At 38.1% G+C, this 16,930-nt stretch overlaps 1 protein-coding gene across 2 annotated transcripts in view; it reads left to right on the top strand.

The window, feature by feature from the left end:
- The window catches only part of EXOC4 (exocyst complex component 4), an 860,605-nt gene that overhangs the window by 11,268 nt on the left and 832,407 nt on the right, over positions 1 to 16,930 (top strand). For both annotated transcript variants that reach the window (XM_021002278.2, XM_021002279.2), the window contains exon 2: positions 13,759 to 13,948. In XM_021002278.2, coding sequence (XP_020857937.1) covers positions 13,759 to 13,948 — 190 coding nt within the window. The remainder of the gene's footprint in view (positions 1 to 13,758; positions 13,949 to 16,930) is intronic.

The raw sequence follows: 16,930 nt of genomic DNA, 5'->3' as shown, positions 1-16,930 counted from the left end.
TCAGGCTCACTTCCTCAACTCCTCATGTATTGCTAAGGCTGGTGGATCACACCTTTGCAACGTCTCTCCTATATGCCCCCTTTTCTCCTCTGACTTCTAGGTTGTGAGCCTTGCTGATTGAGAGGATGAAGAGGCTAGAGTAGAGTTGAACTCTTTCACTAAGGGATCAAGCTGGGGAAAGAGGGAGAGTATAGACAGTTCAGAAGTGAAAAAACTGAGGGATGGAAGAATTGTAGTTTGCATTAAGGATGAAGAATAAGGTTTGGGGTGGCAAGGAAGAGGGAGAAGTGGAATGACAACAGACGGTTATCAAGTAAAGGAATTTCAGACTTCATGAACATAGAAGTGGAACATTTTTAAATGATGGCAAGATAAGGGTCTGACCGTCTCTGAGATGGGGTGGAGTAGATCTTGGGAAATGAGTAAGGTGAGGAATTGGGAAGCAGAGTGTTTGAGGGAGTATCAATAATTATGTTGAAATCTCCTAACATAAAGGAAGGAGTTGGAGAGGAAAGGCCATGAATTCAGTGAGATAGAAAGGAGAGAGTCCTGGAGGTCCATAGACTACAGCCATTAGAATCTTGATTGGGTGATGATGCCTGGAATGCATTTCCTCCTTACCTGTGCCTCACAGAATTCCTGTCTTCCTTCTAAATGAAATTCAAGCACCATCTTCTGCAAAACAAAAAAACAAAAAAACTTTCCTGATTCTATCAACTCTTAGTGCCCTTGCTTCCTAACTACCTTATGTTTAAATGCCATGTTTCTTCTTCGTATTTTTTTTATTCTATGTACTTACATATATGTACTTGTCTCTCCACTATAATGTAAGCTCCTTAAGAGTAGGTATTTTCATTTTTTATACATTTCCCTTTGCATATTGTATTTGAATCCTGCAGTTGTCAGTACATAAGCACTTAATAAATCAACAAGTATTTAATAAAATTAGAAAAAGAAATGGCCAACCACTCTAGTATCTTTGCCCAGAAAACCCCACGGACAGAGGTCCATAAAGAGCTGGACACAACTGAAACAACTGAACAACCATAACAGAATTTAATAAATGCTTGTTAATTAATAAGCTCCACTAATGTTGGTTATGACACTCAGGCTCTGTCATGCCAGGCATCCATGCCCCTATCCACTGTCTGGTTTTCAGCATTATTTATTGAAAATTTTTATTTTATTTCTTCATCTGCTTGGGAAGAGATGATTTGCATGTTAGAAGTTCATTTATTAATTTATAATAAGAAATATAACTGCCAAATTAGAATGTTTGTATTGGCTCTCATCACATTCTTTCTGTAGTATGGAAACCTTGAGAAATTTGATTGATATCAGAAGATTATTTCCCTGAGGGCAGTTATTGTTAACTTTTTGTCTTTTTGTCCCCAGTGGGTTAGACATAGTCAGCATTTGATCAGTGTTTGTTAGATTGAATTGAATTGGTATATAGAGTCATATCAAAAAGAAACAGGGACTTTTTAATACAAATCAACCTTCTCCACCAAAGGGATACTCAGGCCAAGTATACTGGATGTATCTGTTAAAAAACTGCAGAATTCCTGGGTTGGGGAAGGAGGGTGAGACTCAGGCTATCTAATTCAATTTCTACCTCAAAAAGAATTCCATTTATGACCAAGTCCAGCAAATGGTTAGGCAACCTTTTTTTTTTTAAGTAGAATTTTGAAACATTGATATGTCTTTTGTTTACACATTACATTAATTCCCTTATATTTCTATTCCCCAATTTCTCTTTACCTACTTTTATAACATTTCTTTGGTACCATGAAAATGTCTGCAGCTATTTGGCATTTGTGGGATCTTTCTGTCTTTGAGGTGTATGTCTAGAAGTGGAATCTCTAGGTTTTCACTTATTTTCTTATAATTCCAAATTTCCTTCCAGAATGGTTGGATCAGTTGATATTTCCACCCGCAACATATTAATTTGCTTTTCTTTCTGTAGTCTCTCCGACATGGATGATGATTTAGTGAGATGACTGAGAAGGAATTGTCAGATATTTAGGAGAAGAGCCATAGGAGTGTCATGGAAACCCTAGGGGAGGGAGGTGATTAATAGTGTCAGATGTTGCATGGAGGTGAAGAAGGAGAAAGTCTAAGAAAAGACTTTTGATTTGAACAGTTACATGATTTTTTTGAAGGGCTGTCATGTGGAAATGTAAAGTTTGGCAATGGAAGATGCCAGCTTAATGTAGGGAGAACTTCCTAACAGTTTAAATTGTCCAAAAGTAAAATGGGCTGCTCCAGGAGGTGGTGAGTTTGCCATCCTTGGAGATTTTCCAATCAGGTTGGATGACTGCTTTTGGGGGATGGTGTAGAGAGGTATCCTGCTCAGGTACTGTGCTCAGGTACCAGATCTCACCTTACATAGAGGTCTCCTCTAAGCCTAAGATTCTGTGATTTCTTTGAAATGTCAAGAATTCCATCAAGTGAGTGAAAGACTTTATGGGCCTGGTGGGACTTGAACTGGGCCTTCACAAATGAGAGGAGGGGGATGGGATTCCAAGTTTCCATGTCAGTGGTAATATAACTGTGATATCTGCCTTAGCGTTGTATTTTTTTTTTTTTAGGCAATTGAGGTTAAGTGACTTGCCTAGAGTCACACAGTTAGTAAGTGTCAAATGTTTGGTCTGAGGTTGGATTTGAACTCAGGTCCTCCTGACTTCAGGGCTGGTGCTCTATCCACTGCCACCTAGCTGCCCCCTTAGTGTTGTATTGGGGCCCATTTTAGTTAAATTTGGCACATGCTTTTCACTTGGCTATGCAATTTATAACTCATTGTCACCATGAGTGTTCTGTATAACTGAGTTAATTGAAATATTGAAAAACTGTTTGTGTTGTGTATAGTAACTGTTACTGAGTGCTGTCTGGAGGAAGACACCACTGATTTTTCAATTGACATCAAGAGGGAAATTGTTTACTGTCATTTTATATAAAATAGATCTCTTTGTACTGAATTAAAGGATGGTGGTTTTAGTGTGGAAAAATGTTTTCAGAGGTACTTGTCTTTTTAAGTTATAGTTAAGTGAGTTGGTCTCTCTTCTCTCACCCCCCAACCCCATGTTTTTGGCATCTGATGAAGCCAGATAAAAATTTGCGGTAAGAAAATAACACCATCACAAAGTAGCTTGGTGGATTTTGTCATGCTTTAGTATCAAGTCATATTCCTTGGGTACATAGTAGTGTTCCGTAGATCCTCTCTTACTCTGCTATGACGAGCCCATGACATTATTCTTAACTCCCTATACAAGCATTATGATGGTCTTCTGTTATGTTTATAGTTCACCAGTAGTGCTCATAGTATGCCCAACAGACTAAGTGCTTTGCTCAACATAGTGTGCTGTTTTGGAAAGATCATTTACTTAGTTCTTACCTGGTTGTCTGTAATGCTTAAATGCTTTGCAATCCCTTCTCAGTAGCTTACTCTTCAATCTGCTGTTTTACTCAGCTAACACTTTCAACTGACCATGAGTAATACCTGTGCTGACAAAACAGGTGTATTCTGCTGTCAGACAACAGTCTTGAGTTGGCTAGTGCACACTTTAAAGGAACAGAAAATCTGTGAACCTGACACCTTGAAATGCAGGTTAAATAGATGGTGTAGTCCAATCTAATCTCTCTTGGTTATGGGCATTTTGAGGAAGGAAATGGAAAAAAGGTTATGAAAGAGCATGAAAGCTAGGAGACATCATCCTTCAGTTAATTTAGCTTAGTTATCAGTTCACCCAGGTGGGCACGCACACTTGATGACCTGAACATAGGAGAGCACTAGGAAAAATGAATGTTATGTCCCCTGACTGTTTATGATTCAAGATAATACTTAGGTCCTACTCCTCAGAGAGAGGACTGAAAACCTGTTTATCCTTGTTGCATTTGTTTCTAGTGTTTTGTTTTATCTTAAACATTTTATTTTGTATCATTAGACTTCTCAGGGCTTCATGTTTCACATCTGTAAAATCAAGATTGTATAGACAAATCTCATCCCATACTCTGTGTGTATGAATTATCATCTATATTATACCTAGCCTTGAGGTCAAGGTCTGTTATACCTTCTATGCTGTGTATAACTTGTAGATTTAAATGGTATTTACAAATCTCGTATGTAGTGGTGGTGATTTCATTTTTTTAAATTGATGCCTTTTAAAAAATGCCAGTTATTTCTTCATAGATTGTTGGTGCCTGCCTCTTGCTAACCCCATCTTCAAGTTCCTTTTTTGTTCCAGGGAACCAAGATAGTTCATTGAAATTATTCTGTGTTCAGTTGCCTTTTCACGTTTTGACAACTCTGTAGTCATTGTGTATATTGTTCTCTTGGTTTTGTTTATTTTATTTTGCATAATTTCCTTTGTCTTCCTGTGTCTTTCTGAATTTCCCATGTCTTTCATTTCTTATGATCCAATAATATTGTATGACTTTTATATTTCCATAGCAGTTCTTCAAATGATAAGCACCCACTTTCTTTCCAGTGGCTTTTGTGTGTGTTTGTTTTTGCTGCCATGAAGAGTATGTTTTATCATATACCTTTGGTAGCTCATTTTGTCATAGATTTCTTTGGGTTTAGTTTTAAGCAGCAAATGTGCAGGTGGGAAAGTCTTCATTTTTCAGGTAGATAGTACCATAGTTTCCCATGTAAGTGAAGGTAATTTACAGTCATTGCATTATCTTTGAAAGCTGAGTTACTTGTAATCTCACAATAGTAGCCTTTTAATTTTTTTCTTTTTGGTCTTAACTTTGTTGTATGTGTTATAAACAGACTCTGTCTTCAGATAATTGGATAGGTAAATGAGAATAATCCAGGTAAGGATTTGAAGATAAAGACAGGTGGATTCTTTGTGTGCACACTTTGTTTGAATGAGTAAAGGGGAGAAGGCAAATGCCTCATGTATAATGGCATTGGGCATGAGACTACATAAGTGGGGCAGCTAGGTGGTGTGGTTGAATAGATCACTGACCTGGAGTCAGGAAGATCTGAGTTCAAATCCAGCCTCAAACATTTACAAGCTGTGTAACTAGGTATGTAACTCTAGGCAAATCACTTAACTGTTGTTTGCCTGTTTCTTCATTGGTAAAATGAGGGTGATAGAAGCACCTACTTCCCACAGTTGTTGTGAACGTCAAATGAGATGATAATTGTAAAGCACTTAGCATAGTGCTTGACACATAGTAAGTGCTTTATGGGGGCATCTAGGTAACTCATTGAATAGAATGCTGGGCCTGGAGTCAGGAAGACCTGAGTTCAAATGTGACCTCAGACCCTGGACATGTTACTTAGCCTCCGTTTGTCTTAATTCACTAGACAAAGAAATGGCAAACCACTCCATTATCACTTACTAAGAAAATCCCATGGACAATATTGGCATCCTGTGGTCCATGGGGTCACGAAGAATTGGACCACTGAACAGCAAGTGCCATGTAAATGTTAGCTGCTATTATTATTATTTATTATTATTCCTACTATATATTTCAGATAATTTAAGTATACAATGTGACAATGTTTTAAAAAATTATTTTTGATGGAGAACTTCCTGAAATGCATTCTATATTTCCATAGGTTAAAAATGACTAAATATTTTCGTAAGTACTCATGTCATTTATGTCTTTCTGTCATTGTAATCTCTTTTAAGGTGAAGCCCTCCAGGCCATAGTTGGGTATGTAAAGGATGTTTGCCGTAAGATATGGCTTAGATTTAGTGCTGGAGAGACCTTAGATGTTCAGACTCCTTATTTTCAAAATGCAGAAAGTGAAGCTCAGGGGGATCAGCGAAGTGGCAGAGCTGAAATTCCAAGCCAGGTCCTTGCATCCTAAATCCACTGCTCGTTACACCACCACATCATGCAGTCTGTACCACATACCCAGACCCTAAAGGGCCCAAACCTAGTTTTTTTGAGTTCTTGTGTCTGCTTTTTATTTTATTTTTCTTCCTTCACTTTTTAAATTTCAATTGTCTTTTCTTGCTGCTTGTTGGCTTACTTATCTTTAGCTGTGCTTTTTTCCTTTCATTTGCTTCATTTGATCTGCTTTGAGTTTAAGAAAACAGAGCAGAGGTTTTTAGAGCTGGAAGGGAACCTTTGCAATCACTGGATAAGATACTAATTATTCTGGTGGCCTCATTTTGTAGATAAGGAACTTGAGGCCCAGAGAGATTAAGTGAATTACTTGGGGTCTCCAGGCTGTTTAAGGGTAGAGCAGAGCTACAATCTAGACCTGTATGCCAGGGTAGTACTCCATGATGTCTCCGAACTTGTTAGACTTGGAACTAAATCTAGTCTGTTGATGTTTGGGTCTCTGAGTAAAGTGCATGTATTTGGGCTTTTCAGAGGCCTTTTAAATTCTTTCTTACTTCCTTGGGTTATTAGTTATGTTTCATATAGTTGGAATTGTTAGATTAATGGTTGCCAGACTTTTTTGATCAGAATTTTTTTTCTTTTTTTGGTGAGGCAGTTGAAGTTGTGACCGGTAAATTTTTCAGAATCCATTTTTTTTCCCCCCAAACTTTTTTGATCAAAGAATTGTTTCAATAAAATTTTTTTGATCATCTCCCTTCCTCCCACCTATATATATCTCTGACTAACAAATGATATGCATGCACTTAAGTTATAAGACTTACCAAAAAATAGAAGTTAAAAAAAGATTAAAGATGAAAAAAAAAAGTTTGATCCTGTAGTCTCCTCAGGGGAACCTTGAGTAGAATGCCATGGTTATTACATGTGCTTCAGGAGAAATACTTTGGCAGCTATGTGGTAAATGGATTGGAGTGAGGAGAGCCTGGATGTAGGGAAACTAGGAAGTTAGTGCAGTAGCCTAAGGACCTTATGTAGGTGCAGTGCTTCTTAAACTGTGGGTCATGAAAAATTTGGCAACAGTAAAAGGTTCTGACTGCACAATGACCAAAAATTAATTCAAAATCAAGCACGTTATAAATCTGAGGTATTTCTGGCTGTGCTTGCCCATGTTGCGTCATGCAACTCAATGCAGCCTTGGTTCAAAACACACAACATGCACACTTTGCACTTCGCATGCCGTCACGTCATGCAGTGCCAACGAATGTTGCCAGAAACACCTGGGCTCAGATTTAAGACTATTTTACGTTATGAATTTTTTGTTTAACTGTACATACAAAATTACTAAGTGAATTTTGGTTTGGATTAGGACAGAATTCCCGACAGTTTCTGAAATGGCCCTAAACATACTTCTCACGTTTTGTACCATGTGTTTATGTGAAGCTGCATTCTTAGCATTGACAATTATAAAGTCAAAGTATTGATTAACTCTGAAAAACATCGAAGATGTTCTGAGTCCTGCAGTATCAAGTATTCTGCCAAGACTGAATTCTTTAAATAAAAATAAACAAGCATATCCATCTCATTCATTAGTATGCAAATTTGCTTTCATCTTTAATAAATGGTAAAATTATATGTATATCAAAGAAATTGTTTTAAAATAAATTTCTATATGATTTATTATCAGTAAATGTTTGATTTGTATACCTATTATATACCTGGGGTCACGTAAAAATTCCTCTGGCAAAAGAAGGTCGAGAGTGGAAAAAGTCTAAGATGCCCTGATCTAGGGTAGTGGCTGTGTGAGTGGAGAAAAAGAGACAGATGTGAGAGCATTGGAACTGAATGGCTGTGGGAATGTGGGCTAAGGGAGAAGTGAGAGTTGAATATGACACTGAGGTATCCAATCACTGGAAGGATTATGGTACTCTTCATAGTCAGGGGAGTTTGAAAGATTGGATGGGTTTGGGAGAAAAGATAAAGTCAATATATCTGTGATCCAGACTGTAATCTATCCATGCCTGCTCTTGTTAAGTACTCCCATGAAAATGGGAGAAGAAAGGCATTTATTTACCAGTCACTGCCTCAGCTCAGGGCTTCTCCTAGAATGGCCTGTTGACCCATGTAATGATCTGAGGGATCAGACAGGATTTTACCCAGTGGTACCAGAACAACTATGGTGGGTGGCTGGCAGTTTATGTTATAACTGCCATCAGGAAGAGGGAGAGTGCTAAGTGGGAGAGTTTTTGAAATAAGATTAGGTATGGTTCTATTGGATTCAAGCCACATTATTGGATATGTCAGGAGGGTGGGTCTTCCCTTCCCTGTCTTCCCTCCTTCTGATCACACACATATACCTTCTTCATCACACACCCTCTTGGGGTCAGGATATGTCACCCTGGGATGACATATCCCATAGCTACAGCCCTTTAAGGGTCTCTGTCTTTCACTTCGGAGACCACAGTTCTGGATAACTGACATCTGTACTCCACATGGGTATGGTGTTAGTGTAATTGATTTTTCTTTTTTGCTTAAAAGGCTTTATGTTTATCACTAGGTTAATCCTAAATATTCCCAAAAGGCGTGTAGCTGCATAGAATGGATTGCTAGTCATATATGTGTTTATCAGTCTTTTTTTCTTTTTGTCTCCATCAAAGCAATAGATCAGATAGAAACATTCTTAAATTTCAGCGCGTTTTTGATATCACGTTCATGAGATGTTGAAACTGGTACTAGTGTTTGATGTGGAATTTCCTTTCCTCATTTCAAGTGCCTCTAGGAGTCAAATAATCCAGCCTTCTGTCTTCAAGCAGCAGAGGTTCATCTGTGTGAATTATTTTATTGCAATGCTACTTGAAGGCAGGAGAGGAATTATTTGATTCCTAGAGGCTCTTAAAACTCTGGTGATTTGTATTTACTAAGTACTTAGTGAGAATTTACAGCGGGAAGGCCACTTCTTCTTCTTTTTCTTCTTTTTTTTTTTTTTTTGCCTTTTTGGTGAGTCAGTCAGGGTTAAGTGACTTGCCCAGGGTCACACAGCTAGTAAGTGTCAAGTGTCTGAGGCCAGATTTGAACTCAGGTCCTCCTGACTCCAAGGCCAGAACTTATCCACTGCGCCACCTCGCTGCCCTGGGAAGGCCACTTCTAACAGGCCACTCTTGGTATCAGCTGGAAGAGACCTCAGAGAGTATCTCTTCATCCCTCTTATGTTACAGTTGAGGAAACTGAGGCCCAATGAGACAGTGACTTGGCTAAGATTATAGGTAGTAAGGAGCAGAGTCAGGATTTGTACCCAGGTCCTCTGACCCAAAATTCATTTTTCTTTCCCCTCCATAGACGTACACTAGACTGTACAGAATTTTTAAAAAGTGTTCCTGCCCCCTTTTTATAAATAAGCTTCTGAGGAGTTCAGGATGGAGGTGATTTCTGCAGCCTTCTTCCCATACCTCAGTAACATACTTACGTATTAGATTTGAGTTTAGTGGTAACAAGGGCTCTGTCTTAGCATGTGGTAGTGTTTTTAGAGATGCAATTGTGTGAGTTTTTGGAGATGAGATAGAAGGTCTAGATGCTATTATTCTTTGTTGGCTACATAGATGGTGCTTTTCCTCCCGAGTGACAGGTTGCACTTGGGAGAAACCGACCTTATTTCCAAAGGTTTGTTTTTTTCTTTGCTCTTTTGTGCCATTCATCTTTTCAGGGGCGTACTGACTTATATATTTGGCCTTATCTGGATTCCATTACTTTAACAAAGCGAAGACAAAATTGTATCAAGAAGGAGCCAGTGGTAGGGACTAGCTATTTTCCTTTCAAGTTGCTTGATCTATCTTTCTGAAACACAGGAAGAGGAACCTGACAAACTCATACTTAATGCCTTCGTGGTTATTTGCAGAGGTGTATGTGCTTGACTGAAGGACTCTGTTGGAGTTGACAGCTATGGAGTTAGTAGTAGAAGCACACTGTACCTCAGTGTTTTTATTTTGTATTAGTTATTGCTGATGCTGGTAATATGGATAATGCATTCCAGAACCTGTTGGATAAATAAGTGCCTCCCTGGGTAACAATTAGATGTCTTTGGAGAGATGTTTTTCAGTTTATTATTACTTCATTAATTTATTTTTCTAAGGTAGTAATTTACTGAAAGCACTCAGGTTACTGCCCGAGTCTGTCTCATTATTACATCTAGCATCTGGTTTAATATGTTAGTCTTCTGTGACCTTAATCTTGGTTAAGTCATCAGATTTTTGAGGTAGAAATGGAAAGATCCAGAGGGAGAGTCAGTGACTTCAAAGAAGACTGGGATGACAGAGCCCAAATCAATTTCTGGGTTCATGCTATGTATTTCATATCTAGCTACAAACACCTGCTACCTTTGCCCTAGACTTTAGACTCTTGCAACTTTAGAAGCTGCTTGGAGATCTCAGTTATGCTTTGGACTTACTCTTATCTTTATTAAGTACCTCTAGTTGAGCACTGCCTCTCTCTAAGATACAGCTTTGACATCAACTGTTTTGATTAAGGGTGAGATCCAGCATCAGGAGTGGAAAGTAAAGACATGTTGTGGAAGGCAAGTTTTGTTGTGAAGTTTAAACCTGGGCTTTAAGAGGAATAAATATGATGTCTTCAAAAAATAAATGTGTAAGTATAGGATGGGAGAGATCTGTATTGGCTGAAGTTTATGTGAAAAAGACACTGGGATTTTAATTAACCAGATACTTGGCTTGAGTGTGGAAAAAAGATAATTCAGTATTGGCACACTTAGAGTGATTTTCAGCATTTCCTATCTCGCCTGTGGACTGCACCAAGAGCACTATATTTAATTCTTAGCTCTGTGTTTTAGGAGGGTAGTTGGATAATCAAGACATTAAAGAGTCTAGATAACATGTCATTCAATGAATGATTTAAAGAATCTCTGCATTGGATGGGAGGCTGAAATAGAGATGTTACCTATATTCCCTTCTAATGCTAAAATTCTTTGAATTCTGCCAAATGACTTAGTTACATGACTCACAAAAACTGCTATAGCCATACTAATATAACCTTGAGCTTTGCTACATGTTCTAGCTAATAATTGCATAAATCATAACTTTCTATATTGAATTAGTTTGCTGAATTCAACTTTTACTTAATTACTCCGCACAGGTTTTTGGCCTTTATTCCTATCTTCATTTTACAGAAGAGGAAACCGAGGCATAAAGAAGCAGTTGTTTCATTCAAGAATAGTAAAAGCAGGTCTCTGTTTCTAATTTCCTAGTTCAAATGACCATACTTATACCCTTATCTCAGTTTCACATTTCCCAAATACTTGTTTCTGAATTCATACTGTTCACAGGCTGTTCCTATCAGCTATTTCTAGATGGCTATTAACCATCTCTATATATGACGTGTTAAGAAGTCCACATAGTGTTGCTTTGATTCATTTGCATCTATGAGGCCTTTTTCTTGGCTTCTTAATATTTTTTTTTGGGGGAGAACATTGTGTTCTTGCTACCGTAACTGATTGTAGGAAAAATTTGAGAAGTAACCTAGCCCAGTAAGAGGATCGAGGAAGGGAGAGTGATATGCAAAAGAGTATGTCTTCACTTGGAGTTTTGATACAGATGTTTTCTCTGTATGTGAAAACACAAGCCAAAACCAAAGTAAGCATAATTTACTCTCTAGCTTGTGTATCAGTAATCCTCTCTTATTTCTTAAATACCTCATAACCTACCTATAATTTGTTACTATGGTAGTTGACAGAGAAGAATGTATCCTTTCTGGGCCTTTTATTTAATGGCGATTTCACTAGTTAACCTAAGCAATGTGAAATGTTTGCACTTTTCCTCCCATAAGTGGGAGGCGTAGAGTATGCAGTGAGAAGCACATAATAGGTAGGAGAAGGTAGAGAGAAACTTGTAAAGCTGTGCAGTGATGAGGGAATTGATGTCAGCATACTGTTGACTTTTTTTTTATTATTACCCCACAGTGACAGCAAAGAATGGCAAGTAAATAACCAAAAAGCCATTCTCTTTGGGACATTTGACAAATCAAGAGTTTTAGTATCTTGTTTTTCTTTGGACTAGCAACTTGGAAGCCTTCAGATTTAAAGAGCCGAGCTATGTATGCATCACAGATGCAGCAGATAGATATGCTTGGTTATTATTATGGATTTCAGTCTTGAAAGAAATCTTTGTATCCTAACTTTATAGCTGAATTTTCCAAGTGTTCTTCCATCTTCAACTATTTCCAGTCCTTTCCAGATGCCATTCTTTCTCCATAGACATTTTATAATTTGTACATAATGCTTGATGACTGACTGACTGATTTTTCACTCTGTACCCAGTCTGTAGGACCTCTAACTCAGCCTTAAGATTCTACTAACTCTGTGACCTTGGACAAGTCACATAACCTCTCTGAGCCTCAGATTCCTTGTTTGTAAAATGAGGGGAATTTGTATTGGATAACCTCAAAGCTCCTTTCCAGCTCTTTATCTGCTACTTTGTAAATATGTAGACTGCTCAGATTTTCCCCACATCAATGCTAAGAAGGAACATTTTAATGCTAAATAGCTCCTGAGTTGAGATCTCTTGCTTTAAATGTCAATTTGGAGAAACTTCTGTGTTTTTCATGGAAATATCTGAAAGTGGATTTGTAATTGACTTACTGACTGTCTCATCTCTTAAAGAAGCTCTGATGATGGTCCTGCAAATGATGGCATCCATCACTGAGAGTCTGAAGTTCCCCTCCCAAATTAAAAAAGAAAATGAAATCCATTGGGCTGAGGGTACATACAGACAAACCTGAGGGAATTTAATGAAACACTGTAAATTACAGCAACTAACAGATAAGAGGAAGAGGGCTTTTTCTGTGTCACTGAGGATAAAACTGAATTAAAAAAAAATTAAACTGCAAGTAAGATAATGGAAGAAACAAAGACCTGGCTCATGTTTCAAACTAGGTTATTTGAGAGATTTTTTTCATAAGTGCATCCATCTCATCCCTTGGTTATTGTTGATGTCTATCAGTCTCTTAGTGCTGTTATTAGAATAGTAAATACAGTGGTGGCCTTCATGTAAGGTTCAGAGTTTTGGTTCATGCAATCTTTTCTTCTGGTCCAGGGTTTGTATGATACCTAGTTCAGTTAGATGTACTGTTTTTAATCTTCCCTGAAAAGGTCGGTAGTTTGCAAAAACGCTTTTCTTTTGGTTTTGTCCTCATAAAGATCCGCAGAACTCCATAAGACTTAATGTGCATCATGCCCCCTCTGCTGTAGGCACATCCCCTCCCCCCGCCTAGCACTCCTATCCTGCCTTTCTTCTGGATTCTCCCATTGCTGGAAGTCTCCATATTGTAATCTTCCAGGCTCTGTGGTAGAGTGAGACCCTCACTGGCCAATCTCTAGCATCTGTCTTTCTGACAACAGGAACAAAACCAAAGAGGTGTGTGAACAAGATCCTTTCCATCCTCCATTGTCTCCTTCTTCTTACCCCTAGGAAAAACAAAATAAAATGGAACTTGTCAGCTGCATTACAGAGTTTTCTAGGTGTGGGGGATGGAATCTGGTTATCTTTATATTTAATTAGGAGGAGTGAAAAGTGCTTGGTAAAACCTGGATGTACTAAGTCCTGAGAGTGCTCTCTTAATGGGCCATTGGTGATCCCCTTCGTCTTCTTCTCATGGCTTGGAGATTGAGCTCATGCCTGAGGCCCCAGATGACTGAGACCCTAGTGTATCTTAAGTTAAGCTTGATTTGTATAAGATACACCTATAAGAAGGCCTACTGCTTTAGTGACACTGGCCAGTGTGACTCTTGTGACTCAATGTCGTGAACTAGGTCAAAACATCATTCTTTCTCAGAAAGTAGTGTTTCTTTTGGTTTAACTAATTTTGGTCTATTTATTAAAATTAGACTTACAATGTTTTTATAGACTATTCTTTTCCTTTTTTTTCTTATCATGCATATTCTGTCTCTATCAGGACTCTATCTACGAGTGATGATGTGGAGGACAGAGAAAATGAAAAGGGCCGTCTGGAAGAAGCCTATGAAAAGTGTGACCGTGATCTGGATGAGCTGATCGTACAGCACTACACCGAGCTCACGACGGCCATCCGCACCTATCAGAGCATCACGGAGCGCATCACTAACTCTCGCAATAAAATCAAGCAGGTGAATGTCTGACTTCTGTTCACATGGAGCTTCTTTCTGGAGATGAGGCTGTGTGTTATAGGGGCTGTGGCTTTTGAGCTGCTGCTTACTAGCTGGTTGTGTCAGGTTGTTTCCAACCCTCATGCAAGTCAAGCTTTGCTGAAGGAAACCCCATTGAGCATTTTCTATCTTGTTTCCACTCTACTCTCCGTTTTTCTCTACCCATGTGAGATGAACAGCATGATGGGGCAAATATGGACTCGGATTAGGAGGAAACACCCCCTGACATTGACTTATTAGTTGCGTCACCCTAGGTGAATCACAGAAGCTCCTCAGTGTCCTCATCTATAAAATGGTCATAATCCTATCTGTAGTAAATGTAGTATGGACCTCACATGATTGTTGAGAGGCTCCAAATGATAATGTTTGCAAAAGACTTTTACCATCATAAAGCCCCAAGGAGTAGATGTTAGGCTTTTGGTTTTGGTGTGTCTGGGCCTGTGATTTCATCAGGAGGGAGCTTCCCACTGTGGAAACTCCTTCACCATCACAGCTAACCCCTCTATAACTTAGACTTTTGGAGACTTGGCATCTGGAATGGAGAGATTATGTGACTTGTTCGTGGTCATGTAACTTATGTGTCAGAGCTGGGACTTAAGCCCAGGTGTTTCTGACTAGAATGCTAGCTCAAAATGGGATACTGCCTCAAGAGGAAGTTTTTTTTTTTTTGATGGGGCCAAAGCAAGCTGATGAAATAGGCACTACAGGGTTCCTCTTCGATTAGAGTTTTGTTTATATGTCTTACCATTTTACTAGATTGCAAGATCAAGGAGGGTACAGACCATGCCTTAGCTAACTTTTCTCTCTCTCCCAAAGCAGGCGCAGTGCTCTACACTTAGCAAGTGCTTAACATTAGTTGAATTTAATATCAACAAATTATTACCAGCAAATTAATATCAACAGATAATGCCTGCTATGTTTGAAGAATTTGTCCTGTGTGTATTGTTTTTCATCCAAATGAAAAGCCATGGTTTTAACTTCTCTAGATAGTAACTAATAGTATAAAAGTTTTTTGGTTGTGAGCTTACCTCTGAAGTATCTTTACTTTCATAGCCACAGCCATTCTGCTTTCTGTCTTTTCTGGCTTTAGAGCTTACACTGTTAAGATTTTGGAGGCAGATACATAAATTGTTGTTTTGTTTGAGGTGAGCTGTGGAGATTGTGATTTTCCACCTTTCAGAGCATCACTGTGGAAGCGGTAAGCCATAACCCTATTTGAGGCAGAATGCTGACCTTGCCGCCTTGTAAAATAAGCTTGAGTATTTCCAAATGGAAGGCTGCAGCTCTTATCCTTTACAAGTCAAGAGTTCATCCTATGGATTTATGTTTGAAACTAGGGGAAGCTTGAGATCAATTGCCCTAGATTTCAAATAAACTGTAGTCCATTTTGACCTAATATATACTAAGCTCCAGAAGGGTCAGCAAATGAATGTATAGAGCCACTGACCTTTTGGCTTTACTTAGAGTAATCACAGCTTGGGTGAAGGATCTTTTGATATTTGTGTTTTCTGATTAGTTTTGGTTGGTGTGTACTAAAAGGACTTTGTTGTTATCTCAAGGGAAGAACCAGCAATGATTCTTGACTTGACTTCACTTTGTGTTGATATTATCTTTGCTGCTAAGAAAGAATGTTCACATTGGAATAAACTTGAAAAGACATCATTCTGAGCTGATTTTTCTAATCCCTTTTTTGATTATTTCAGAGGCTTCTATCAGTAACCAAACCATTTTCTACCAACTCATCTGAGTTTGGCAAAAAAAAAATATAAACATAGCCCATACCAGGCAGTTATCAGGAAAATAATTGTCATATAAGAAATTACAAATTATGACAACTCTCAGATCACATAGGAAGAAAACTAAAGGGCCATAGCCCTTTAAAAAAGGATAGATGCCTTTACTAATTGGCAAGTATGTGGGAAAAAAATGATAGAAAAACCAACGAAAGGTGAGTGGACTTGTTTTAAGTTGGAGAATTTGACAATTTCCTACCATGAAAGTCCAATATCAGTGCACTAAGGAAACACTGACATTTCTTTACTAAACTTTTCCTGTTGCTTTTTGGTTTCAAGAGAGTCATTGATTTATATACATTTACACCATAGTTGTTAAAGGTATGAATGTGAATGATTTCTTTCTGGCCAATTGCCCAATGGATTATGTGGTTTCTTCAGGGGCAAAGACGGCAGAACATTGAAAATGCATTGGGCCATGAACTGAAGTTTTCTTTTTGCTCTTAGCCAACAGAGTATAATTAGGAAATGGCAAATCCTTTCTTTTCTTTCATGTAGAACATGACACTATAGTATTTATACTTTGAGTGAGGTGGCAGCATCCAGATACTGAGTTATAACAATGTTTACATATAGTCTCATGGAACTTTGTATATTTGGTAAAATCTAAACTTTTTAAAAAAAATTGGTATTTTGTTTTTTCCCAGTTACATGTAAAAACAACTTTTAACATTCCTTTCTAAAGCTTTGAGTTCTGAAATTTCTCCCTTCCTTCCTACCCGCCTCCACCTTCCCGTTGAGAAGGAAAGCAGATTTGATATAGGTTATACATGTGTAGCCATGCAAAATGCATAATAGCCATGTTGTGAAAGAAAATATAGACAAGAAAAAAATCAAGAAAAATAAATAAAAATGTATGCTTCAATCTGTATTCAGACACTATCAATTATTTTTCTGGAGATAGGTAGCATTTTTCACCATAAGTCCTTCAGAGTTGTCTTGGATCATTGTATTGCTGAGAATAGCTAAGTCATTCACAGCTGATCATCTTACAATATTGCTGTTACTTTGTCCACAGTACATTTCACTTTGCATCAGCCCATGAAAATCTTTCCAAGTTTTTCTGAGAGCATCCTGCTCATCATTTCTTTCAGTACAATAGTATTCCATCATAATAATTCCACAGCTTGTTCAGCCATTCCCCAATTGA

This window comes from Phascolarctos cinereus, unplaced genomic scaffold, assembly GCF_003287225.1.
Source record: "Phascolarctos cinereus isolate Bilbo 61053 unplaced genomic scaffold, phaCin_HiC Scaffold_1;HRSCAF=81, whole genome shotgun sequence".
NCBI lineage: Eukaryota > Metazoa > Chordata > Mammalia > Diprotodontia > Phascolarctidae > Phascolarctos > Phascolarctos cinereus.
The sequence above is the reverse complement of the archived record's forward strand: the minus strand, read 5'-3'. Positions and strand labels throughout refer to the sequence as shown.